The sequence below is a fragment of the Colius striatus genome, chromosome 4 (genome assembly GCF_028858725.1).
Source record: "Colius striatus isolate bColStr4 chromosome 4, bColStr4.1.hap1, whole genome shotgun sequence".
Lineage (NCBI taxonomy): Eukaryota > Metazoa > Chordata > Aves > Coliiformes > Coliidae > Colius > Colius striatus.
Window position 1 is genome coordinate 84,495,383 of NC_084762.1, and position 27,307 is coordinate 84,522,689.

The 27,307-nt window shown below is 44.0% G+C and overlaps 1 protein-coding gene and 1 long non-coding RNA gene across 2 annotated transcripts; one reads left to right on the forward strand and one right to left on the reverse strand.

Annotated features, from left to right (window-relative positions):
* Positions 1-344: 344 nt before the first annotated feature.
* HAS2 (hyaluronan synthase 2) lies at positions 345-19,042 on the reverse strand. The gene is made up of 4 exons (XM_061995151.1): positions 18,454-19,042; positions 8,596-9,222; positions 3,981-4,082; positions 345-1,891 (listed from the first exon to the last, which is right to left on the reverse strand). Exons 2-4 carry the CDS (start codon positions 9,220-9,222, stop codon positions 962-964), a joined length of 1,659 nt encoding a protein of 552 aa, XP_061851135.1. The 5' UTR covers positions 18,454-19,042; the 3' UTR covers positions 345-961.
* On the forward strand, positions 18,247-26,804 carry LOC133625310 (uncharacterized). The gene is made up of 3 exons (XR_009818629.1): positions 18,247-18,324; positions 18,484-18,549; positions 26,761-26,804. It is a non-coding gene; the product is annotated as an uncharacterized LOC133625310 (long non-coding RNA).
* The last annotated feature ends 503 nt before the right edge of the window (positions 26,805-27,307 follow it).

Below are 27,307 nucleotides of genomic sequence, written 5' to 3' on the forward strand. Positions count from 1 at the left end.
ATTGCACATGCCAGGGATATTATGCTCTCAGTGTTACAGTGTTATCCAAAACAAGACCCCAAATTGCACATATCTACCCCTTTGGCCTTTTTTTTTAATGCACAAATATGTATGTATTACAAAACATTACTGTTGGGCCTTTCCTAATTAATGTCTTCAAAGAGCACATTCAAAGAGTTTTCTTTTCACAGAAATAACCATTCATCAGTTGCAAAAATGCAGAGAGACTTTTTATTCTTTCTGTTGTGAACAACATCAATTGAGCACAAATTTGGGGGGAGAAAGTATGATTTTTTTTCTTCCCTAAATGTATTAAAAAAGACTAAAGAACAAAATGTTGGGGAGGCAGCTTTTTTTGGCAGATAGTAAAATATAAAATATGTGATTTAAAAAAAAAAGTTGGTTTAAAAATACACACACACAAATAATACAATAATATAAAAATACAGCTCAGCCAATGGCCTCTTAAAATTTACCTTTGGCATTACATTTGGCAGCCTAACACAACAGACCCTTCCTATGAACAGAACTATAAAAAAAAGAGAAGTTCATAAATTAGGTTGCGGGGGGTTGTACGATCCTTTTCCCGATTCTCCAAACTCCTTTCTTTCCTGTCCACACACATAAGCATGACCAGTGAGGTATATAGAACATAACACTGTCAGGCATATGCACAATGGAAAAGTGCATAAACATAGAAGTTCTCCCATTTCTCCTGTGAACAGGTCGAAATTGTGTGGTTTGTATCTTCCCCCCCTTGGAAAAAGAACCATTTTTTATGTTGTTTTTTTTTTCTTTTCTTTTCTTACTTTGGCAGGATGAAAATGAACCCAGAGGAATACAAATGTCCTATTCCCAGCAGCAGTGATCCATTTCCCTTGGCAATATTCGTGTGATGCCACAGATACTACAAGGTCGTTGGGTTCCTTTACAACTCTCTGGGTAACTCCCCATGGAAACATCATACATCTAGCACCATGTCATAGTGTTGCTCTTTCTTCCGCCTGCCACATTTGGTGATAAGAACCACGTACAAAGTCAAAAGCATAATCCAGTAACATGCATAGAGTATTGTGCCAATGATGAGAACTGTCTGTTTTGATTCAGAAAATGGCTTTTTTGATTCCTTGTAGATAGTGAAAATTACGCCGCCTAGGAGGATTGTAAACCAAATGGAGACTGGAATGAGTCCTATAAAATTAACTACAATGGTTTTTCTTCCTGATGTGCCCCACCCTGCTTTGTTTATCGTGGCAATAGCAAACATCTTTGCTGGCAGTAAACTTGACATGTACAACACTGAGTAGAGTGACATGAAAACCATGACAACGTTGCCCCTAAGGAAGCTGGCAAAGGAGGACTTTATCAGGCCCACTAACTGAACTGTCAACAAGAAGAGGAGGATGTTCCAGATTTTTCCCCTGTAGAAGAGCTGAATGACTGTGGCGATAAGGAAGAAAGGAAAGAATCCAGTGATTACAGCTTCATAGGTCATCCACAAATGGTGCTTGTGGAACCACATTGCATTATAAAGCCACTCTCTAAAGTAGGATTTACTCCAGCGGGTCTGCTGATTCAGCCACCTGAGATACTCTATCGGTGTTTCGGTAAGGCACTTGGATCTAGCTGTGTATTTTGTTGCATAGCCCAGACTTAGCACTCTGTTAGTTAGATGCCTGTCATCTCCAAAGCTGCACTGCGAGCCCATAAATTCTTGATTGTACCAGTCTTCCACAAATTCATGGAGTAAAGAGTTTCTGTACATTCCAAGAGGTCCGCTGATGCACTGTACACAGCCGAAATAGGACTGACAGGCTCTTTCTATGTTAAATGCCATCCAGTATCTCACGCTGCTCAGAAACGAGATCCAGGAATCATATTTGTTCAAAATCTGCAAAATAAAAATGTTTTTATTTTAGAGGAGCTCTTGAGATGGAAAATACACACATTGGATCAATCCTTATTGAATTTGCAGAGACCACAGCATCATTAGTTGAAATATATGGGGAACCTCACTCCTGTGTTCGGCTCGCTATGAATCCAGGAATTACCTATACAGTCCAGGAAGGGTGAGAAGAAGCCTTCAAAAGTCTGTTCCACCGAAATATTGTCTTTTTCCTTACAAACTTTCCTATTCTCCACCAAGAAATTTCTTTTTTGGGTTGTTTTTCCTTTCTCTTCAACCCCAGTAAAGGACTTGAGAGGAAATGGTGGAGTCCCAGACGTGCCCTCCTGCTTGTGTGTCCTCTACACACATCTTTGGGTCTCACAGGACTTGTTCTGGACTTTCTAAAGCTATGCCAGAGCATGAAAATGATAAACACATGGTCCTTGGCCTACATTTTTGGTATCATAAGGCTAGCCCTCCAGGTTTGACCCTCGAATGTATCCCCATATCTGACATTAGACCCTCTGAAGAATAACCCGTTCTGTCTTTGCAGTACCAGTTCTATTAAGTTGCTCCAAGACATATTGTATTACTCCAGTAGTCTTGCTTTGGACTACATAAAGCTCTCAGTCTTTCTCTTCTGTATCCTTAAAAGCTCACCTGAAGCTCAGAGTGAAGCTAGGAGTCTGAACACTCAACTGAGGTGTAAGCATGTTCAGATGCCCAAGTCCACGTCATCATATCCAAGTTCTCAGCATACACACCCAGCTGGCAAATGTGAGCAAGGAAGTGTGTAGCTGAGTGGCTGCGTCGGTTCTGCACTGATGATCTTCTCAACATGGGGATTTTCAGGGGAATCTATCCTTCTACAACTAGGAAGCATTTCCTTGTGACTAGAAAAATTGGTCTTTTGCTCTGACAGTCCTAATTTCTGTCAGGTTTGAAGGCCAAGGGCCAATCTTGTCTCTGTTTCAGTTCAATTCCAGAACATTTTAGAAGAAGCAAGGCTCAAGCATAGGTTCAAGGCTGGCTGAAATGTATTTGGTGCATGCTGGAAAGTGAATTGAGTAAAAAACCCAACATTAAAGCTTTCAGTCTGCCACTTTTCCTCACAGAGAAGACATGTCCTTCCCATCTCTCTCTGCAGATGCTTATGAACCTTCATTGTCCTACCTGAACCTCTACTGTCACCCTCCAGTTGTACTCACACATGCCTGGCATGTCACGTGCAGAGTGAGCATGATGCCTGGTTTGTGGTCAGTCCAGAGCTGTAGAAATATTCAGGCTTCTGTGGGAATTGTAATTTCTGGACTTGAGACACATGCTTGAAATGCTTCTGACTACCAGGGCGTTCATTAGTCAGTGCTTGCCCATATAGATGTACCCTTCTCCTCTGTCTCACACAAAAAGCCCAACTCAGTACAGGGGACTGATCCCAAGGCCAATTGAAATATTCGTATGCATTTTTCTTTAGAAATTGCAGCAGAACCAATTGTATGTTTAAAAAGGATGGAACAGCCTTTTGCTGTAGTTGTCAGCCAAACTTGGCAACATTGGAAAATCTAACAGAAGTGGAGCTGAGCTGACTTGGGAGCTTTCCATTGTCTTGCCTGATAGAGATGCAGAGGAAACACAACAGTACACAGAGTGTATAGAGCAGTCAATTTCAAAAGGGCTTTTATTCCTTACAATCTTGGATGCCAGTAGTAACATAACTGAAGTGCCTGGGGTGCTGGACTTGGCTTTGGGAGACTTGTTCTCAATTCCCTGCTCCCCTATAGTTTTTCTTTGGTACTCTGAGCAAGCAGTTATAACCAGAGACCCAAAGATGTCACAACAGTCCTGACAATGCCAGTGCCCCACTTATTAGGTATACAGGGCAGAATACTATTTGTTGGCTTCCTATGGGTGCTTAAACCACATGGGGATCACATCCAAGACTAAGAGTTTCAACAGACAGAAAGGTTAAGGTATTCTAAAAGCCTCTATAATGGTATCACAGTATATCCAACACTATTCCAGGTAGAGAAATCTGGTGCAGTGCAAACAGTTGCTGAAATTCCTCTGTTAATATCAAAATTGTCGTACTCACTTGCACATCACCTCCAACTCCTCCAACCATTGGATCTTCTTCTAAAACCTTGACCATCTCCACTGATGAGGCTGGATCAAGCATTGTATCTGAGTCACAGACCTACAAGCAAGATAAAACAAGAACAAAAATGGGTTAAGGAATACACTAAAGGAGAAAGTAAAAACCATGTGGGTGACTGTAGTGACTCTAAATGCATATTCTCTTGAATGCAATTAGATCTCACTTTTTAGTCTGCATTGATACCTCTGTTAAAGGCCATTTGTATCAAGCAGCAAGGAATGGTGTTGAACATGGTGCTTTTTAGGTCTGTGAGTGTCAACAATTCTCTTCTGTATCATCTGTATTTGTTTTACTGGCACACTGGGCTGACTTCTTCAAATAACACATGCTTTCAGAGATGGGGCACCGCAGCGCAAGGCAAATCTTGTGGATGTGTGGCAGACTCCTGTTGAGTCCTAACAGAGGATTTTCCTGCATCAGCTGCATGGTTGGAGCACCCCAGGCAAATGTATCTCACTGCCATATGAGGCAAGGAGCGAGGAGTTAAATTCCAGACACTTGTTATAAGAAAAGAAAAAGTCAGCTAGGAGTCTGGGAAGAAACCTAATAGTTGTTTCACTTGCAGAAGGCTTTAGCAATTCATGCAATGTATTTTGGATTCCAGAGTAAAAAAAATAAATTAATTTTAGATGCATGGTGTGTTATTAGTAGTGCAGAGATTTGACATTTGATATACAGAAATTATTTGCTATTTTCCTCTGGCATTCTTATTAAAAACACGTAAGGCCAGAAGGAGCAAGTCCCCAAGTGCAGTATTCCAGGAGACCAGGGCAGAAATAGATGACACACACAAGGCGTTTCAGCCATACAAACACTCCTAGTCAACTAAACGTTGTGTACATTAGGAATTGGCTTTCCCCTGGAGAGTAGGAGGAGGGCTCAGACAGGCTGGCCAGTCTGCGAGTCAGCTGGCATTGCTCTCATTTGCTCAGAGGAGAACATGGGTTGCAGCCTGTTCAAACAAGTGGGTGCCTCCTCGTCACAGCTGCTGCTGAATGCAGTGCCCTCATCACATGTAAACTTATTTTGCAGACACTTAGAAACTATAGCAGAGGAGGCTGTCCCCAAAACACCCCTCTGGCTAACTGAATTCTGCCCTACAAAATTCTCATATTGCTTCCAGTTTATCCTCATGACTACAGTCCTGTGATTTCAGATGGGGACAGTAGGGGCAAAAGCCTGTAGCTCTGCATGAAAAACAGCTTAAGTCAGATTCTGGTGAGGTTTCATTCTGAGTACCTTAATTTTGCAGTCCTTCTGTGCAACCTTTCCATTCACCTTAAGCTCTTTCACTGCAGGAGTGGAAACCCTCATGTCTTGTCTAGCAAGGGGAGGAGAGCATTTTGGGGCTCTGCTATGGACCAGACTCAAGCAGAAATTTTAGCCGGGATAGCTGAGCAGCATAGCTTGGGATGCAGCTGAGTGGCTGGCAACATGCTCCCCTTAAAGCTCACTTGGAGGGAGGTGAGAGGTGAAAGGTGATGAAAGCTCTCATATTTTCACTAGGAGAAAAAACACAAGCACCTCCAGCTTCTAATAACCTGATGCATCCAGCTCCTCTCCTCAAAGAACTCATGCTGAGGAGCACCTTTCTAACTTGACCAAGGTGTACTTACAAATTTGGTGGAAAACTGTCAATAGCGACAGCACTTGGTGACACAAAGGGAGCAAAACGATTCCACTGAAGAAGGGAAGGGATTCTGTATTTTTATCTGGGGCTTCCTCGACTGACCTGTTGCTGAGCATTTTGCACAGGGAATCTGTAATTTGCTGAGTACCCAGGACCCAGCCAGAGATGCTCATACCATTTCTTGTAACCATGAATGGTGGGCTGAGATCAGCTCCCTCCCTAGCCTCTCTGCTTTCCCTCCATGCAGCTGAGCAGCCTTCACCCCATCATATTTATCTATAGCAGAAAGATCTCCCCATGAGTAAAATCCCCAATATGAGATGAGGAACCCTGAAAACATTGGATTTGTTTACAAGTTACCAACATATGTCCCAGGCATGCCAGCACAGTGAACATATCTGGGTTTCTAGGGCAACCCTGACATGCCATTCATTTTCATCTGGAGGAGGTTTTTGCAGGTGAAAAGAGTATGTGCCTAGAGAAAGACAGATCCTTGGGAATTCCAGTTAAACACACCAAAGTCTGCCCAGCCAAGGGTGGCCAGCACACCCCAAGAAGCTATTTGCTGTCTTTCTACATAAGGGCTAAGTGACCTAGAAATTACTGCCTTGGGTCACAGAGTTGCATGAAAGAGACACTCGACCTTCAGTGAGCTGTTCAGATGCTCATTGTAACTGGTGGTGGTTTATCCACGCTGCTCTGAGAAGTTCAGGCTGAGTTGGAGTGTCCACACAGGTAGCTTCAACAAGCCAAGACAAATTGCACCCTGGCTGCCCTGACCAGCTCTGCATGGATGATACCTGCCAGTTTAACTCCTCCACCTGGTTGTTTGCACCCTCCTAACCTCCTCCAGGAAGGAAATAAGCCTTCACAGCAGTTTCAGATATTTAATGAGATGCTACTAATGAGCGAGCAATAGCTTGTTACCTGAATTGGTCTGACTGTGATTGCCTGCCCATAACTTCAAGGTGTTTTAAGAACCATAAGGCCCACAATTTCAGGGATGGATACTGGTGCTGACTGGTCTGCTTTGTTCAGTGCTTGATCATCAGTGTTAATTGCTCAGCCTTTAAAATGTCAGGCCTGTTTAATTTATCCTGGGTAGCCCCAAGAAAAACATTTGAAATATCTCCACCTTCATTAATTCATAAAACAGAGCCACATTTCAGCTGCATTGCATCATGACTGTTCAGTAGCCAGGGCTACCAAGGTGCTGCACTTCTATTACAGATATGACTGTGGCATCAATCACTACTGCAGCCTTTGGTGGCTGCTTACAGCAGCATTACAGCCTGACACATTCATTAGGACCTCTGAGACAGATCAGCAGTGTTAATTGACTGAAAGACCAGAAATACCTTATCCATTTTCTCAGTTTATGCTATGACTGTTGAAATAGAAACACTTTTTCCAGGTTCTCTGAACCAATGCAAGAGCTGGACTCACAGAGGAAACTTGCAATGAATTTGTTTCCTCTCTGTCTTCTCTCTCTGCAATCTGATACTTCTATGTGAAGTGATTATAAAACCATACTAATACAGAAAACCAGCACTTTTATCCCATCATAGTCCCTCGCAGCACAGAATCAAAGTGCAGACAACAGAGAGCTTTAGCCCATTGTTTCAGAGAATAAATCAGTTTCAGTTTTGGAAGTAGTAGGGAACAGATTTTAAATCTTTGCCTTACTCTCCCACCTCCAATAACAGAGCAGTCCTCAGCACTCTTCAGTTTCTGTCCTTCCTGTGCATGGAGGACTCGTTGCTCTCAGCTCAGCTACCAGCAGCCTCTCTGCATGCCTGGGACACTGTGCTCAGGGATGCTGTGTTGAGCATAAACACACACTTGCACAAGGCTGGGCACAGACCCCAGAAACACAGAGGGTTCGGCCATGCAGCTGCCTCAAGTCAGCAGAGAGCATCTCGTGGGGAGCTCCTGCCTCACTGGAAGAGACTGTTGGTTTCTCTGAGGTCAGGAGAAGGTGGGAAGGGCTGAGGGCAGCTAATTATGAAGATCATCTTACATGCAGTGAGACAAGTCAAATGAGCCTTGCTGGCCTCAATCGATAAGGAGGGATCCTCAGTGTCTAGCCAGAGCTCCTGGTCCCACCCGCTCTCCTCCACACACGACCTCTCCCCGTTCCCGCAGTAAGAAGGGCTGCTTGCAGGAGTGAGGAGTGCTTCCATGTGTAAGGCAAAAACATAGAAAATCTTTCACAGGATCCAAGGCAGCTGGAAAGAAATGTGTCTCTGCTGCTTTGGAAACAGGGAGAGAGGACCCAGCCTAATTCATTTTTAAGTGAATAGTGTCATAAGGGCTTTAAAGGCCAAGTCGTGGTGAGTGAGGTAATGCAGCTGTAAGTGATGAAGCAAAAGCTCCTTCAGGCTTTAGCTGAAGAAATCTTTCTTTCAAGGCTGCACATTGACCTATTTATTGAACACTCCACACGGCCTTCAAAGCCTTTAATATATCCCCATCTTTTTTACAGGCTCTGCCACTGCTCCAAGACACTCCCTAGTGCCGTCAAATACCTGTCTGCTTGCATATGGGGCTGCTAACAACCTCACAAAACAAAACCTTACCTGGGATCTTGACCTACAGAAGCAGAAATGGGGTCTTCAGGAGCCCACTGGCTTTGTCTGAAGCAAAACTATTTGGATGAGGAGGCAGTACTGAAGTCTGGGGGAGGATTTCAGATTTCTCCAGTAGCTGGTGCACAGATTTAATGTATTCACATATAGACTAACTGTTTTAAAAGGTAGCAAAGTACGCCTTTAACGGTCAAGCTGTTTTCAAACAGACTGAAAGGAGCACTGTGTTCATCAAGGACTAGGATGGCCTCTAACATGCTGCACAAAATATACAAAAGCTGCTTTCTTTCAAAGTGTGTTTGAATTGGCACTGACCTGGTGCTCTAATACCTACCTGTACATAATCTACGCTTCTCCCCAGTGCTTTGAATGCAGTGTACATTACTTCTCTTTTTCCACCCCATTTCTGCATGATGCAAACACTTTTGTTGGACAGGACCAGCTGAGATACGTGTTGCATGCTCTCTCTGTGAGACTCCTCTGTCTCACCTGGACCTTTGTCGTGGAAGTTATTACTCCAGATATAAGTGGCAGATTTGTCCCTACCCATGATTTCAGTAAAAATGTCCATCATGTAAACGTCGTCTTCAGAGTTCCCATCAATGACCATAACAACTTTAATTCCAGGGTAGGTCAACCTTTTCACAGAAAGTAAACATTTTCTTAAGTAGTCAGGATCCTCTTGATAGGCAGCAATACAAAGGGCAACTGTTTTGTTCAGCTTGATTGGAGTCTCTAGTGACCGCTTCATTTTCCTGTGCTCTAGGAAGGCAAACAGGCTTTGGATGATAAGATGTGATGCCAGGATAGCACCATAGAGTCCAAAGGAGAAGTAGTAGTTGTCTGTTTGGATGAACTGATAGCCCACAATGTAAGCAGCGGTGATTCCCAGCAGGAGGGACACCCCGAAGAGTGTGGTTCCAAGTATTCTCAGGATACATATAAACCTCTCACAATACATCTGCAAAGAAGCATGGAAAGCATTAGCAGAGCCACTGCCTGCTGATAGAAGGCCTCAGAAGAAGTGTGCATGGTTAAAACAAAGAGCTCAGCATCAAAGGTACACCCTGCACTTCTATCTGTGTCACGGACTGACTGCATCACCTTGCTCAACATCTCTGTGCAGTACTTTTTATGACTCGAATACACTTATGTACCAGAGACATTTTCTACTGTTTGTAATGTCCTCACAGAAGGTCTTGTCTGTGTCATGATCTTATTTGTCAGCTTGGGCTTGCTGAATGAGATGTTCTGCCATATTACCCTGGGGAGGTCAGAGAAGGGGTTTTTGGACCAACACTCACTTCATATGGTCACAAGCAGGTGGAACAGCTGAATGTCTGGGCAGCCCCTTCTCATCCCCCATCCATGTCACGACTGCATCCCTCCCTGAATTGTTTCTGTCACGTACTTAGATATTTGCAAAAATATTGGAAAGACATTCTTAAAACAGATGTTTGAATGTATTTATAATTTTTTAAACAGATGTCTGACTACATTTATAATTTATATTTATATCATTAGACATCTGCTTTAAAAGGTCTTCTCAACACCACTGCAAAAACATATTACTCATATATTTGTGTACATATGCACGTGTAAGCATGTGTGTATAAGGCTAAGGCTTGACTGAGGTTAAGTCTGTGGCAAAAGTACACATTAGTTTAACAGAGCCAAGACTCCACCCCGGACTCAGAAATTCATTAGAACATCAGCTGATTCTGACCCTTTCTGCATGTCTAGGTTACCTGACTGTAAAACCTAACCTAAGACCACAAAGCAGCTGGCTGGCATGGAGGGTTCTCTGGTATTCTTGAGACAAACAATATAGGTAGGCAAGACAGGCAGAATATATTGCCACCTAACTGCTTTTTGTTGACAATCACTTTAACTATTTTATGCAACAGTTTTCTCAGAATTGCAGGAAAATTAAGACAATGTTTTATGTCAATTAATGTGTTTGATGCTAAGGACACAAACCAGATAATGTTTGTTTAAGGCTAAACCAGCAAGCACATTGCAAATCAATGAATCTGAAACTCATGCTTGAAAATTTTGCTGAATTAGGGCCTCTCACAGTAATGGACTTAATATTTGTGGTTTCTTACTATTATTCATATTTTCCCTGCTGCTATCATCTTGCTCTTCTGCTGATCATGTTTGTTTCACCATCTGTTGGCCAAAGCTGAAACTGGAACAGCACTTCCTTACATCATATATGCCTTTAACTCTTTCTTGAAATAATACTACCAAGCTGCAGCAGCATAGCTGCTGTCAATTACATTTCTGTCTGAAAAGTTACTGGCTTGCAAACAAAAAGGTCAACAGAGAATCACTTACAAAATAAAAATAAACCAGGCGAGCATGAAGTCTGAGGTTATGAAGACTATGCTTTTTTCCACTGGCTATTTAGGGTCTTAAATTTCAAGACAGGAGGAAGCCTCTTAAATGTATATTTGGAGACACTGTTAAAGAAATTGGACCCTATCTCTAGGACTTCCTTGAATACTTATGGCTGGGCTCTGACAGGTGCTGTAATCACCCACCACTGTCCCTGCTCTGGCCTGTCTGAAAGTCTTCCACAACAGGGGTCACAGAGAAGCCTAATACAAGACAGCTTACGCTTAACATCACTATAGGTAAATTAAAACTTGCTGCCCAAAATAGACTTGCTTTAGAAAACAGATTAAGTAATGGATCCTCTCTAGATTACCTTGAAGTCAAATAGCCTGTGTTTATTAATCCCTCAAGCACGCAAGAGGTCAAAAACATCAAGGTAAATGTTTCATTAATGGTGCAGTTGTACTCTGCTTTCTCATTTGGGGTCCAATACTTCTCTTACCAGAAATAGAATATTCCTATTAGTGAGTATGGGGCAAAGTCTGCTTACATTAAGAACTATATGACTGAAATCAATGGACCACTTGTATGGGTAGAGTTCACAGAATTTAGAGTAAGATCTGGAGTGTTTACATCTGACTGACTGTATACCATACTAGGCTTCTTTTATATTAATTTGTTACTGCTTTTCCTCTCCTATGAAATGTTTCCGCACAAAGGGAGAAAAAAACAAATGAATTCTCTGATCTTGTCATTATAACACAGCTTCCCTCCCTTGCAAAAAAACTCACCATTCTTTTAAGATAAAGAAATGCATTTCTGGTCTTAATAAAATAGCATTTTTCTTCTATCCTTTCACTGTCAACCTTGGGAAAATAAACTGTGTTTTGATCTAAATTCCTGGCTTTCATCAAAGAAACTTTCCCCTTTGTATATGTAATTGAGGTTTTTATGTATAGTCTTTTAACTAACTGAATCTCAGGGAAAGTCTGGAAAAAGTTGCTCAATATTCTCAAACTTTAGCACGTGAGCTATTGATAACTTGCCCAGCAGAACTGATCTTTATCAACTTCAACGTGCCCAAACAATGGCAAAGAAGCCAAAACCTCTCCACCCTTCTCCAATAATTGAGCCAAGAAGTTAAAAGGAAATGACGCTATTAAAAGTCTGGGATCAAAATTGAACTGCTGAGTCAACTACTAGCACTGAGGGCAGGGAATAACTGCACCAGAGATTTTTAAGGACAGATATGAGTATCTAGCCCTGCCTGAAATGTGAAAGGACATCCCTAGTGAGACATCAGCCAAAACGCATTCCTGAAGTTTCCTGAATTTACCACACGAAGCCAGACTCAAGCATTATCAGAGAACTTATCCACAGTATTGTATTTAACAGTAAGATTGTCAAATGCCTAGTTCAAGGACAAGCACCCATGTTAACTTCCAACATCAGAGTCCTTTTTCAGTCATTTAATTCATAGTGACTCAACTAGCAATACTCTTTGAGAAAAATGTAATTGTCTATACTCAAAGCTGCCATCACTACAGCCCTGCTCACTAATTGGCAGGGGGTGCTGTACACAGCTCGTACTAGCACCACAGCTGAGCATTTATGTCTCAGCCAAATGGGTCTTCACTTCCTCAAGGGATTTAATCTGGTAAGTTTGTCCTGGGAAATAAGCACTGCAGCACTTAGAAAGAGGAAAAAAAAAAAAGCATTGCTTAGGCTAGAGGTCAGGTGCTTGACACACATCAGACCTGCACCCAGTCCACACTCCTGGATAAACAAAGAGAACTGCAGGTGACTTCTGTATACATATACAACTGCTGCTACATGAGAACAAGTGTTCACAGAACCACAGAATCTCAAGGGCTGGAAAGGATCTTGAAATGTCATCTAGTCCAAACCCTCTGCCAGAGCAGGACCACCTAGAGTAGGTCACAAGGGAACTCATCCAGGTGGGTGTGTTGCAGTGAGGAAAGGGACATGGCTCCTCACCTTTTGAGAAGGTGAGTTGGTGAGTTATCTTACTGTGTCTGGAATTAAAACTGGATCTTGCACTTTCTGGGCAGGTTTTTAACTAGTTCGATAAAGCAGGAGGAGGAAGATAGTACAAGCAATGTTCTTTGTCATTATTTTTTTTTAAGACTGAAAGCTATTTAGCACTGATAGAAATCACAGAATCACAGGATCTTAAGGGTTGGAAGAGACCTTGATGTAGTCCAATGTGACCAATGTAGTCACTAAACATATGAAGGAAAAGATGGTTATCAGGGGGAGTCAACATGGATTCACCAAGGGGAAATCCTGTTTGACCAACCTGATATCCTTCTATGAGTGCATAACCGACTGGCTAGATGAGGGGAGAGCAGCAGATGTCATCTACCTTGACTTCAGCAAGGCTTTGACACTGTCTCCCATAACATCCTCATCAGAAAGCTCAAGCAGTGTGTATTGGATGAGTGGACAGCGAGGTGGATCAAGAGCTGGCTGAATGACAGAGCCCAGGGGGTGGTGATCAATGGAACAGAGTCGAGTTGGAGGCCTGTGGCCAGTGGAGTTCCACAGGGATGGGTTCTGGGGCCAGTCTTGTTCAACATCTTCATCAACGACCTGGATGAGGGGACAGAGTGTACCCTCAGCAAGTTCCCTGATGACACCAAACTGGGAGGACTGGCTGATTCCCCAGAAGGCTGTGCTGCCATTCAGCAGGATTTCATTAAAAAAATCATTTTAACAAAAAGTTGATTAATTCTTACATTGTACATAGAGTGACTGGTGTATTAACACTACAGATCACACATCTTTCTCGGACTGAGTAAATGCCTTTAGATCACAAATTAGAAGAACATAGCAAAATATGCTTGAGTTCTCTTTATTATGAAAAATATTTAGGCTAGCATTAACTATAGTTATGGTACACAGAACAAACTTTAATAAGATCTAGACACATGACTGAAATTCAGCTGGTTCTCATGTCCTGCTTTGGACTATGTGTTCACTCAACAAAGAACATTGCTGACCTACTGTAAAGCACTCCTTTTCACAGAATCATAGGATGGTAAGGGTTGGAAAGGACCTCTAAAGATCTTGCAGTCCAACTCCCCCTGCTAGAGCAGATCCACCTAGATCAGGTTGCACAGGAACATGTCCAGGCAGGTTCTCCCTCCAAAATCATATAGCACAATCTGTCCCTGTGGTTATTGAAAATCAGCTTTCATGCATCCCTAAGAATAACAGGACCCAGAGATAGTTCATCCCTTCAGAACATCAGGAGACAGAGAGAAAATAAAAGCTGAACTTGTTATTAAAACATTAATAGAACAAGAATAAAGGCAAATATATATCCAGTAAATCTATATTAATTGGTGTCTGAACACATCAATATTATCTGCAGGCTGTTCACTTATCATGTACCAGTCACTGTGTAGCTCCTATGAGCAGTAAGGAAGCAATCAGGTGGTCCCTAGCATTTGCTGCTAAAGGACACAGAACCAGTGACTGACAGGAAGCCAAATTGAAGTTAGATTTGCTTGCAACACATGGGATGCAGCTCACTACATCATCTATTTCAGAAGTCATCTCTCATGTACACCACTCAAACATATTGCCATGTGGTACTTTTGGCTAGCTTTTCCCCAGAAGATTAAAAAGGAAGAGGGAGAGACACAGGAAGTTCATACATAAAAGGTAATGATTTGGAAGGCTGTTTGAAAGAATTAGCGCTTATTAATTCCAAACATCTGAAGACATTTCTAAAAAACCCTTGCATTGCAAAAGTCAATATTTGTGCAGGACAACAGTACAGGTTTAGTCACGTGTGCTTATTTTGTCTCCTTCATCTCAAAAGGTTGAAAAGAGCTGTGGTTCTCTTTAGATATCTAGGGCTATGGCCACATCAGCAAAAAGCAAACAGATCTGCAAAGAGGAATACTTGGTGCTGAGGGCCTAACAACATCCTCCAACATCTTCATCTTTTACTCTGGACTCAGTTCAGTCACACCCCATGGATTGGAAACCCATTAGGGTCTGAATAGTGTGCTCTAGGGGTACATCCTGCAGTTAGTTTCATTCAAGAGGTATCCAGTTTGTATGCCCAGTGATCAGTTTACAGTACAAGCCCAAGCAGTTTGGCTGGGGGGAGTGGGGTAGTATTTGTAGCATTGGCTTCAATAGCACACTCCTGATTCAAAATAAATTGATAATACAAACAAATGTCACATCGGAGATTTGCACATCAGACTTGTCTGCAAATCTTTGTTGCAACCAGAAGTGCTAAACACTGAAAACCTTTGAAAATGTCTCATGTTTTACATGCCTGTATGGAATCCAGATTCTTGAATGTCTACTAATCATGGTCCTCTGAACATTATTGCTGAGGCTTTGGATTCAGCAAAGCATGTAACTATGTGATTAAAGATAAGTGTGTGCTTAAGTATTTTGCTGAAGAGGGAAATCAGTGGATAATTTATCTTGCAGCTCTGTAGGGCAGGTGTCAAAAAATAAAATCTTTCTCCACAAAGCTGCTATTTTTGAGATACTCAGGATAAAAATGTATGAATGCATATGACAGATTTGTTATAATCTCCCTTTTGAAGGGAGTCATTGAAGTCACTGTTTAGCCACTGCATTTCTTGCATTAGGGAATCTTAAGAGTGGACCAGGACCCAGCCAATTTCAATTTTGTTCCTAGTGTTTGTCATTTACCTCCTGGGTGACCTCAGGTAAGTGAATTTACCTCTCTCTGTCTCAGCTTTCTCACCTGTAAAATGGGAATCATGATCATGCAAGACGTTCTCAGAGGTCTACAAAACCCTTCCTAAAGCTTAGGTTACCGATATTTGTAGTGTTACTCTTTCTGGTGTGATACAGGACCCAGCAGTTCTCCAGTTCCATTAACTGTTCATCCAAAGCACCACTTCCCATTTTCCCTGCCTATATTCACTTGAAGGTGTAGTCACTAAGGGTGTCTGTAACAAATACGAAAGTCTCACTCCACAGGATGTGGATTAGATCAGTGAGGCTGGCAACATAAGAGCTGACAGACATGGGTATAAGTACATATAGCTACCAAGGGCTGTTTTGCTTAAAATCAAAGGGAGAATATTACCTTTTATAAGCCTTAAAAAAACCCTCTTTACTTGTGAGGATAGCAGCATTGGCTTCAACAGAGGTGCTGCTTCAATGACATAAGCATATCTGAGTGCATGTGTGAGCATACGTGTGTGTGTGCATGGACATAGGCTGACACATACTGTCCATGGCCTTAAACACATATAATCTATCTGGACACACAAACGGTGTCTGAGGGTTACAACTTTTCAGCTAATATTTATATTTGTTATTACCCTTATTTTGGTGACAAAACAAATCATTTATCTTTGAAGTACAACTCATTCCAGGTACACATTAATTACAAGCATAAAATAGCTGTCCAGACTCCCTCTGCTATTTTACAGCCTGCAGAGAGGAAACCGAAAAGTTATGTTACATCTGTACATCTTTACTACAGCAGAGTTACCCTCTCTGGTGCTTTTGGTTATTTATCACTTCCAGATTTTGTCATGCCATTGATCTTCTGAAAAGGACCCACATAAGACTAAAATTAACTCTGGGGTTAGGTTTAAAATAAAGACTTGGATTAATAATGATGGCAAACTGTACCTGCATGCACAGGCTTTGATCAGCAAATCAAAAATCTCCTGTCTGCTTAATGTACATTCCCCACTAAAGTGACCAAGTTTAGTCTCTTACAGGTTTGAGTAACCAATGTGGAATGAATTCTACAGCTGCTGGTTGGATTTGTCCCTAATGCAGACAATGATACACTCATTGTTGAATTAACAAAAAGAAAAAGCAAATAAATTGCACTCCTAAAACACCCCAAGTGCTCCAAGAAATAGATCATGAAGTAAATCATATCTGTACCCAGATGTTTTGGATTGAGGTTAAACAAAAGTCTAGTTTAGAAATGTTTTTCTGGTTGCTGTTTATCAAGTCCCATGGATGCTTTGGGCACAAAACTGACTACTCGATGCCTTAATCCAGTAAATAAATGTTTATTGGCATTCATAGCTCATTATCTTGTAATTTGTTTATAAAGCATAGGTCATATCTTGTTTGACTTACTCAAGTCCCATCACACAGAATGAAGGAGCAATTTGCTGCTTTATACACTAATCTTGAATAGTAACAAATGAAGCAAATCTGCTTACACACTATAAATATGAATGGCTGAGTCTGTTGTGAGTGAACTAGCATGGGAAACCACTGAATCCTCTAGAGCTGCTCTTCCTACCAGGAAAACCTCTTCCCAGGATTTTCAGCACTCATATGTAGGATAAGATTGATTTCCCGGTGTGAAACAAGATCCTAGCTTTATCTACACCAGCAACTCTTCTAACTTTGGTGGGGGCTGGATTTTGAGTGTTTTTTCAGCAAGAGAGAAACACATTTCACGCCATTACCCTCAAATCAAATGATCTACCCAGTCCCTGAAGCCCCACGGCACGCCTGTTAACACCCAGCGTGTGCTGGGGAAAAAGCGCCCGTCTGCCTATGGAAAAACGATCCATAAGCTAACAGGGAGGAGCAGCCATGTCTTGGGACGCATGGGGCCACCGCAGGCCCCGAAGAAGGGGCTGGACAACGCCCTCCAGGAGTGTTTGTTGTGGTATTCTGAGGTCTTCTCTCGGAGCAGGGAAATGGGGTCAATTCTCTTAAGCTCGCCCCTGCAACGGAGTCTGGCGAGCCTCTAGAGGAGCTGGCCAGCGGCCGTGCCCGAGAGGCGCCGACTGACGCGGGAGCAGGTGCGGGGCCGCTGGGGGTCCCGCGGGCCGCACACCGAGCTGCCGCGCGGGCATCTCGGCTGCCGCCGCTGCCTCCGCGGGGCCGCTCCTCCGGGGGAACCCCGGCGCGGCGCCGCGGCCAATGGGGGCGGCGCCGGCGCGTCACGGCGGCGGGGATCCCCCGCGCCGCCACGTCACGGGGGGCGGGGGCCGCGCCGCGGTAGTGTCCGGGCGGGCGGGAGCGCTGCGGGCGGCCGGGTCCCGCGGGGCGGGGGCGTTCGGGGCAGCGCCGGAGCCGCCTTCGCCCCTGCGGCTGCCGCCCGCTCTCCCCTCGGCGTGACTCCCCTTCGGCCGGGAACCCTGCCAGTCGCCGGTCGGGATCTCACTGCCGAGCTGCCGGGCGGGGCGGGGCGGGCGCCGGCGTGCGGCGCGGGACGCTCGCGGACGGCCCCGCAGCTCCCGCCCCACCGCACCCCTCCTCTCCCATCTCTCCCTGGGGAAGCCGCCCTCTCGGCATCGCCGGCGCCGCGGCCGCTCGGTCGCGTTGGCTTCTTCGCGCCGAGGCGGGACTCCAGCCCTCCTCCCCCGGCCGCCTCCGCGCCTGCCTGTCTGCAGCCCCATCCCTCCCTCCGCTCCCGTCACGTCCCCCCTCCCGGCCCTGGATGAAGAGGCAGGGAACGGCCGGGGACACGCCAGCCTGGGCTGAGAGCAGGTCTCCTTCCCCCGCTGGGCTCGGCGAGCAGCTGCCTGACCTACTGCTTGGTTTTATTTTAATTTTAGGTTTGGTTTTTGGGTTTTTTTTAATATTTATTTTGCAAATCTTAGAGCTCAGCAGTATCTTAAACGGATTACACGGAGGAGGGGTTGAAGCTGAAAACCTCATTCATCCTCACTACAGTCCTATTCATTGCTGAAATAGGTGTAGCGTAGAGCTGGTAAGATCCTCCCAGAGCCCCACTCGTATCTTGGGGATCTGTTTCAGCTTCCCTCCCTTGAGTAATGGGAGTGGGAGGAGAGGGTCTTTTGCTCTTCAGATGACAGAAGCGTAATCATAAATCACCTACCTTGTTTGTCCTTCTGTCCTTTGGTCATAGAGGGGCTCCAGCCAGCTGTGTGGTCTCACGTACCGTTGCTCCCGATGAACAGTTTCCAAGTTTGAGGTAAAATATCAAATCGCACTTTTCAGGGACTTATTGAGACACTCAGAAATAAAAATTGTTTTTAAATGAAAATAATAATTAAAAAATCGTTTAAGGCTATTCAGTCCTACTCATTTTCTCCCACGTGTTTTCGCAATTACCATGTATTTGTCTTTCTCTGATTCAGTTTCTAGCTCAAAATTGTGGGATTTTTTCAAATAATAATAATAATAATAATTAAAAAAGTTAGAAGTAATAAATTAGGAGTTAGTTGCTCGTGGTCGAAGCTGAAGATCTTATTTCAGACCCGGCTAGCCAGGAGCCAGGAGAAGTTGCAAGGCAGCGTCTGAAAGTTTGAGATGTACAGCATCAGATAAAGTCTCTTTGGTGATGCCTTGCTGACCGAGTAACTGTTTCAATGAGGTTTCTCAGCAGCAGCAGCAGCAGCAGCAAACGGGTAATATTTTCCAGACGTCTTTCTCTTTCCTGCTGCTGCTGCTGCTTTTCTGCCTCCTCCACGTTATGGGGTCTTTTAACAAGTGAGACTTGAGTTGTTTTAATAGGCGGAGGATGGGAAGAAGGAGGGGAGGGAACTCCTGTAAGGAGGGAAAAAAAAAAAAAGAAAGAAACCAACCCTGCCCATTGAAATGATCTCAGCCAAGATCAGCGACAGGAATCAATTAGCTAACTTACAATTTTTGCAGAGAAATGTAATAAGCCAATGTTGCCACCACCTGATTTCCAGTTCATGCCCCGCAGTTAGGGGGAAACCCCCACTTACCCCACTCCACTCTGTGGGCTTGGGGTGTGGGACTCGTCCCTCCCACAGGCACTATTCGCCTGCGACAGTTTTTTTTGCTGCTGCTGGTTTTTATTAATAAGGGAATTGCCTCTATGAATGGATGAACTTTGCAGTTTCCAATTCTACTTTACCCATTCACTGTCGGAAACAGTTGCTGTAGTAAATACCCAAGGAAGGTCCCACTGGCATTAATACCCACACCACTCACGTTAGTACAAGCCAGGGAACACGTTAGACGATTTAAGAACTGGAAAATTGAGGTACCTTTTATATAATAGTTTTGTTTGTTTGTTTCAACCAGAAGTGTTCACTGTGTGCTCTTTCGATCGTTTGCAGTTAGCCAGGGACACCAGGAGTTAACAGCCCACCCCGCCGCCTGCCAGCAGCTTTCACTCGCACGGACGGGCTCCTGCCCGCTGTGACTCTGCCTCTGAGGCGGATTTCCCCGTTTTCGAGCCCCCGTTTCCCCTTGAAATGATGCAGAAAAGGCACTAGGTGGCACTCTTGAAGTGAGCGGAGCAACGCGGAGCCCGATGACACTCGGAGCGGGGCTGCGCCGCCGGAGCGGGGCCTGTGCGGGCGGGTGCTGCGGCCGGGGCGGGGACCCCCGCGGGAGGATGCGGGAATGAGCTCCTCATTCCTTCCCGGGCTGTTTTCTCAAGCACCGCAAAGGTCGCTGCTCGGAGGCGTCGAGCCCACAAAGGAGACCGTGTTCAGACACCGTTGGGAAACGCGACAGTGACTCCTCTATGAGTTATTGCTAGTCGTTACCTTCTGGCGTGGGAAAACTTTGCAGTGCTCGGGGGTCTTCTCATGCCTAATAAGTAGTTAAAAAACGTTAGTTACCTAAACTGGAGATTTTTTTGGGTACCTTGGGGAAGTGCTCAGATTTTTTTAGGTATGCCCAGTCACCATCGGAAGGAACATCTAAAGGGTGGTGTCAGGAGGTTGGGACATCCCTTTTTTCTGTAGTAGCTAGCAACAGGACAAGAGGTAATGGGATGAAGCTGGAACACAAAAAGTTCCACTTAAACATAAGAAAAAACTATTTCACTGTTCAGGTGAGGGAGCCCTGGCACAGGCTGCCCAGAGGGGTTGTGGAGGCTCCTTCCTTGGAGGTCTCCAAGACCTGCCTGGACATGTTCCTATGTGACCTGATCTAGGTGACCCTGCTTCTGCAGGGTGGTTGGACTAGATGATCTCTAGAGGTCCCTTCCAACCCCTACCATTCTATGATTCTATGAACAGTGGCTTTAGAATGTTCCTCGAAGCCCAGCTCCTTCAGTAATTGATGTGCCTCTAATGACAAGTTTGCTTCTAGTTTAAGCCAGAGTTTTGTGTCAGTTTTAACCTGGCAGTGACAGGGAAAGCAGCTGTCTCTTCCTGCTTTGGACATTTCTCTCCTATCTCCTCACTATTTCTTTCCCTATGACAGAGAACTGTCCTAGATTAGAAAATAAATGTTTGGGGAGAGTTAGCAGCGAAAGGAGTAAGAAAAGTAACTTAGACAGGGAGAAGGCAGGACAATGCTTTTGGCAGCAATGTGGTTTATGATGACTTAGGCTGTTCTTTAAAGTACAACTTGGCTAAGCAAGTTTTAGGCCTAAGCAACACTGTTCCCACACTCCAACTACCTCCAAATGATCTGTGTTACACAATCTCTTGCTATAGGACTTAGCACATCCCTCTTCAGGCAAGGGGCAAATTGTAGTGCCTTGCCCCAGGCAGGGCCAGAAGGCAGAAGGGTGTCAAGAGAGCTACTGAAGCCTATGTCCACCCCAGCCTTCCTACTACCCAAATATTTCATGTAAAACAGGTTTATGACATGATGATCGTTTGTCGTTTAGCCAGGAAAGATCTATCACCAATCTCTACTACTATCATACACGTAACTGAGTCCTCAATGTCTGTGAAAGTCCTAAAGCATACTTTCCTGGTATAAGGCTTTCTCTTGTGCTACCAGAGGCAAGAGGGGATTAAGTTGTAACATCGATGTCCAAAGTCCATCCTTGCCCATGGCTACTCCCAAAGCTGTGCCTCTGTTGCTGCCAGACTCTCTTGAGCTCACTGGCCACTTTTTTGCCTTGTCTTGCATCAGGCTTCTGTTAAAATGAACTTTTTCAGATGAACATTTGTTAAAAATGAACTATTATTTCTTGTTTGTTTGTTTGTTTTGGTATTTCAGCTCTTAATAGTTTAAATTTGGAGGCTGCATATCTCCTCTACTGAGGACTATGTATTTCTCTGGAATTACACCATGTCACATTGGCTTAATCCCACGCTCTTTAGGTTTGAACAGGGAGACAGTCTGGTGAGGCACAAATCTTTACGCACTGCTTGTATTACAGGGGCAGCAATAACAGCACTTAAATCACACTGAAACTTTGTTTTAGAGAATGACATAATGGGAGTGGTGAGTCTCTCATGTCCACAGTTACTTCCTTCTCAGCCATAGCTCAAGTTGTGTGATCGTGCTGTCAGAGCAAGGGGGGTAAAGTAGGTTGCTGAAGCTTGATTCGCCTACCAGGAAGGAATTAAAACTAGGAGGATATGATTAATGCCAATCCATGCAGTGCTATAGAAAACAGATGCAGATATGTTTCATTGGAAGTATATAATCTACATTTATATGTTATGTCTACATGGTTACCATTATCAAACAATCCTGTTTTCTGATTGGGATTTATAATTATAAGTAATAGGGAAGAGAGACTTCTTGGCTGTCACTGTCCACAGGCACAGATGATCACCAGTGGTAGGAGAATAGTCTTAATGAACAATCTTCACTTCATTTTCTGATGAGGTAAGGGGTTTGTTGGACAGAGATCAGACAAAATATATTTTGGGATAAGTCTGACATAGGCTATGGTTAAATAAACTGATTACCACAGAGCAAATTAGATGGCAAATTGGTGTCACGTTAGCCACCCTCCAGCAACTACTGAGTGCTTGCTTTTATCCTGAGGGGATGTCTCCACATGCATTTCCCCTGTCTCTTCCTTCCTATCACCCTTAGATGTGTCAATTTTCAACCCCTAACACACACCACACACACATACAGACATGTCAGCCTGCTCCCTCTCTTGAGCCAGCCAAGTTTGCAGTACTACTCTGCGTGGAAGACAGCCTCAAAGCATGAAAACCATTTCCTATGTGTATGTATGAACTGGCCATCCAGGGTGACAAGAATGGGGATGTCTTCAGGTGGAAATGAACAGCCAGTCATAGCTGGCAGCAGGACTGCCCTAAACATTGTCCTCAGTAGCATTGCTGCCATGAAAATGTGAACAGAGATGGTCCCTCAGTGAAGCTGAGGTGACTGAGTCCATCCAAGATGAAGGTCTCTTGTCTTGCATCTTCTCTAACATCAGAATTTATACACACTCTTTTATTGCAGATCAGCTACTGTGCAGAGCTCATTGAAAGAAAAGCAAGCAGCAAACTGTTTGCAATGTACAGTTGTCTTCATAGTAAGAAAATGAAAGATAGTAGGCATCTTTTTCACATAACAATGAAAAGCTAAAAGTAGAAGGTAGACTTCTTTTGAGCTAGACAATTTGCTAGTGAGATTTCTTTACTAGTTGTCTGAACAATGAAAGGGAGTGGTGGATTCATTCCTATGTTTTGAAATCCTCTGGATGCTTTTTTGGAAGCTGCATTTTAGTTTGGTGCAATTTATTTGACCTAGTACAAGAATAACTGAAAAGGCTTCCATAACAGAAATATCAGACCAAGTGATCTAGCAGTTCCTTCCATCCCCAAAACCCATGAAACTACCAACAACTGAACTGATATGTCAGGTGTGTTCCAGATGTATTTCCACACATAGCAGATTCTGCTAAAAGTAGGAGAATTACAGGAACTGATATGGGTGTAAGCAAAAGTGGAATCACATCCTAAGTTATTATATGACAACTGAGAATCCACTTGCAGATTTTAATATAAATGTCATGGGCAGTTTGAAGCTCATGAAGACTGAATGCAGACAGGCCTAAAACTTTGGTTATTTTCACTATATACAGAATCATTTTAGAGGCTGCCAGTGTTCTGGGCATTTGAATCCAAGGTTATTTAGAAGTGAAGCTTTACAGGATCTGGAGAAAACCACTGGTCTTTAAAATGAAATCACTCTTGCAGAATTTAAGCTTTCCAACAATTTCTCTTTCATACAGCAGAGAAAGCCATAACTCGAAGCAACAGTTAGAAGTTAATAGCAGGCAGGTTCAGACTAGAAACAAGTCATGCACACTTGGATGTGTCCAGAGCTCTTGACTAGAATAGACTGCGATTGTCAGCAAAAATGCCTTTCAGGATGGATTGAAGTAATGAGTTTTAATGTGTAACCAGCATGGAGTAGAGGTAAAAGTGGATCAGTTAGAGGTTTCTTTTGTGAAGTCTAATTTAAGAGAAGTGACTTAATCGCATGCCTATAGTCTAATGTGACAGTAGTGAGAGCCCAGTTTAGAACGACTCAATGTTATTTTTAAATAGCAGCATAATGGTCTGTGTAGGATCCATAGATAACACCACATAAAACAAAGAGCACATGGATCTGAAGGATAGATCTACAAACAATGACTCTGCTAGTAAACTAAACTGACCAGAGCCAGGCAGCTCAAGGCTGGCACATGTTCATCCATGCTGTTTCACTGCTGCCAAGCTCCTGGCAGAGCTGATCCTGACCAGTCTGGAGAGCCCAACCATCCCTGAAGTGCACCAGTTTTCTCACCTGGGGAGGATGTCAGGGCTCTCACCTCCAGCTGGCTGCTCACAGGAGGAGGGGGATGGGGGCATACACAGGGATACATTCCCAGCCACCTTCAGATGGAGAAACTGGACAGAATACTGCTTTTTACACCCAGTAGCACAGCGATTTTTAGAAGCCCCCTATGACTGGTTGGAGGTAGTTGCCTTTGTTCATCGCCCTACTGCCAAGTTGCAGCTGGTCACAGCCTGCTTGCAGCATTGCCCTGGCCTCTGCCAGCCTGATGTTTGGGACTGTCGTCCCAACAGCACTGCCAACTGAGGCACTGCAGTCACCTTCAGCTGCCACATGGGAATGAAGACACAGGGATCTGGACACTCTAAGGTGCTTATTGTATTCATTTTCAGGGTGTGCTTTTGCCTCTTGCTGGTACTTACCAAACAGTTCACCCAAACTTGCCCTTTCCCTAAATAATTATGTTGCCTCTGCCTCGCTTCCCAAGAACACGATTCATGTTGCAGATCATTGGTTAGAAAAGTGGATACCATTAAACTGACAGCCTCTCCCTACCATTACCAGCTCAGTGAGAGATCAGTCACTATCCTGCAGACATCAGAGTACAGCTGTCCCAGGAGATCTCAAGGGTTGCAGCTGCACTCATACAACTTGGAGGCCTGTTTTCTGCCTGTGTTTTATGGAAATCTGCTAGAAATCAAAGGGCATAGGTATCTCTTGTTCCTTTCTCTGTAAGTCCCACATCAGAGTGGTAACTGAGTTATACATTTTCCATCAAAAGTTGCTGAAATTCAGGACCGAATCTAACACTTCTGGGCTGCTGTGTACTTCCCAGCTGGCTGCTGCTGTCTATGATATGCAGATGTTACATCTATGTAAAGTGCATCTCAAGATGGGACCCAGCACAACTGTCTGTAGCAACATCTTATGTGACAACATGAACAATCAACTGCTGCCCCAGGAGCTTGAATTTGCCCATATTTTTCTTGCCTGGGATATACCGTTAGGCTGTTGGAAGGGTGCAGGTCCCACTTTGTGGAGCTCCCTGGCCTTCATGGATTTTCTCAGCATGTGGTCTCAGTAGGATACTGGATTGCAGCTGATGACAGCTGAGCTGTTTGGGTTACTGGATGGTCAGGCGGTCACTTACTTGCTGGAGATTTTTGTCCTGTGTTATGCAAGGCATTCAGAGTGTGTGAAACTGTCTGGTACTGTTGCATGGAGGAGCTGGAAGCAAACCTGAAGGGAGAAAGCCTGCTTACAAATAACTAATGATCCTCAGTAGCTTGCACACAAAGAAGGCAAGACATCATCACAGACAAACACAAGCCAAATAGTTTTTGCTTTCCTGCATGATTTGAAAAGAGCAGCCATGCCATGGGCCTTTTGCAAACGTGCATTTGAGTGTACGTGCTGATAGCAGGGCAAACCTGTGAGTAATGACAATCTGCAGAGCCTGCTGATTAAACTTGCTCTCCTAATCTTTTACTGAAAATGTTGTTTTCGGTTCCGGCTATGAGAGCAGATTTCAAAGGCACTGCTCTTTCATGCCTCTTGTAAGACTGAAGCCTTGACAATGAAGGGGTCTTTTCACTTACAGTCACAGGGGTGGATGACATATCAAAGCTATCAGTGAATCAACAGAGATTTGGCAACACTAATGTGCCCTGATGCAGAGTTCAGCTTTTCCTGCTGCTGCTTGCAGCAGTCTGAAGTGATATTGACTGTCTGGCTTCTGGTAGGGGAAAGTTGTTCCGTTGGTGGCCAGGGGAAAAGGAAACTCTACGGGTAGACACAGGCACAGAAACAATGCTATGAGAAGCAGCATAAACTTCCACGTTCATCTGTCAGGGAGAGCTGTGAGCCTTGCCACCCCCTGTCCCCAGTGTGGGCTCCAGGCACTCATTGTGGCTCTGATCCTCTCAGGCTGTGAACAGCATGTCAGGGCAGGAGGAGAGTGTGTGTGAAGGCTGGATGGTTTTTCCAAGATCTTTTCATAGTCAGTGGAGGATGGCAGCTTCCTACGGAGGGAAATTCAGAGCTGTTGTGTTATATTTGAGCAACCTGGTCTAGTGGAAGGTGTCTCTGCCCATGACAGGGAGGTTGGAACTATATGATCTTTAGGGTCTGTTCTAACTCAAACTGTTTTGTGATTCTGTGATGTTATGAACTGACTTAAAGGAGCATCATGGCTGAAGTGGCATCCCCTAAGCACATCTGCCTGTGCTTTAGTGAGTGGTTTTTCCTCACTGTGACTGGAAGACATAGCAGTGATATGGCTATTAAAATATCTTCAGTGCTCCCGTCAAGTGTCTGTTTCTAGAGGTCAAATACAACTTACACTACTAATGTTATTAACCTTTTGGAATAATCCTCTGTCTCACACAGTGGTCTGTGCAGTTAAACACGTGATTCAGCATAAAACTCTGATACTGTCACTTAAACAGTGATTCTGCACTCATGTTCTGTGAGCAGTGATAAAAAGTGCCACCCTCCATGTACCATCCAGATGGACCTTAGAGGCCTGTCAGATATGACACTTTGTCCATGCTTTGCAAATACGTACTGGAGAGCACTCAGTCCTCTCTTGATATTTAATGTCACCTGAAGAAGTCTCAGCTTCCTGAGGTCAAGAAAGATTTGTTTGTTTGTTTGTTTTGAATACTCTCATCTGACAGCATGTTGGGCTTTGTCTACTGTACCAAACCAGGTAGAACAAGCTGCAGGCTCCAGCCACACGAATCAAGTCTCCCTGGAACAGAGGCTGATGCCTGGGTTTTCAATATGGTGAGGCCTGGCAAATTGACTATGTTGGACCACTACCATGAATACATCAAGGCAAGTGTTAAATACTCACCATGGTGGAAGCAACTACCAGTTGGTTGGAAACATACCCTGTAAACCATGCCACTGCCTGAAATACTGTCTTGGGCCTTGAGAGGCAATTTTTATGGCAACACAGTACTCCAGAAAGAATTGAATCTGACAATGGGACTCATTTTTTAAGTAATCTCATAAACTCCTGGGCAAAGAAACATGGCATTGAGTGGATATAACACATCCCCTATCACCCACAAGCCTCTGGAAAGACTGAAAGATATAACAGATTACTAAAGACCATGTTGAGAGCACTCGGCAATGGGACATGGAAGCAGTGGGATAAAAATTTAGCAGAAGCCACTTGGCTGGTTAACAGCAGAGGTTCAACTAACTGTCCTGGTCCTGCCCAAATAAAATCCCTACATATTGTGGGAGTA

What these genes read in the sequence shown, in the direction of transcription:
- HAS2 (XM_061995151.1), bottom strand. Translation starts at nt 9,222, where the DNA reads ATGTATTGTGAGAGGTTTATATGTATCCTGAGAATACTTGGAACCACA. An exon ending in GAAGCGTAGATTATGTACAG is followed by an intron (nt 4,083 to 8,595) that starts GTAGGTATTAGA and finishes TCTTGCTTGTAG; the next exon opens with GTCTGTGACTCAGATACAAT. An exon ending in GAGTTGGAGGTGATGTGCAA is followed by an intron (nt 1,892 to 3,980) that starts GTGAGTACGACA and finishes TTTATTTTGCAG; the next exon opens with ATTTTGAACAAATATGATTC.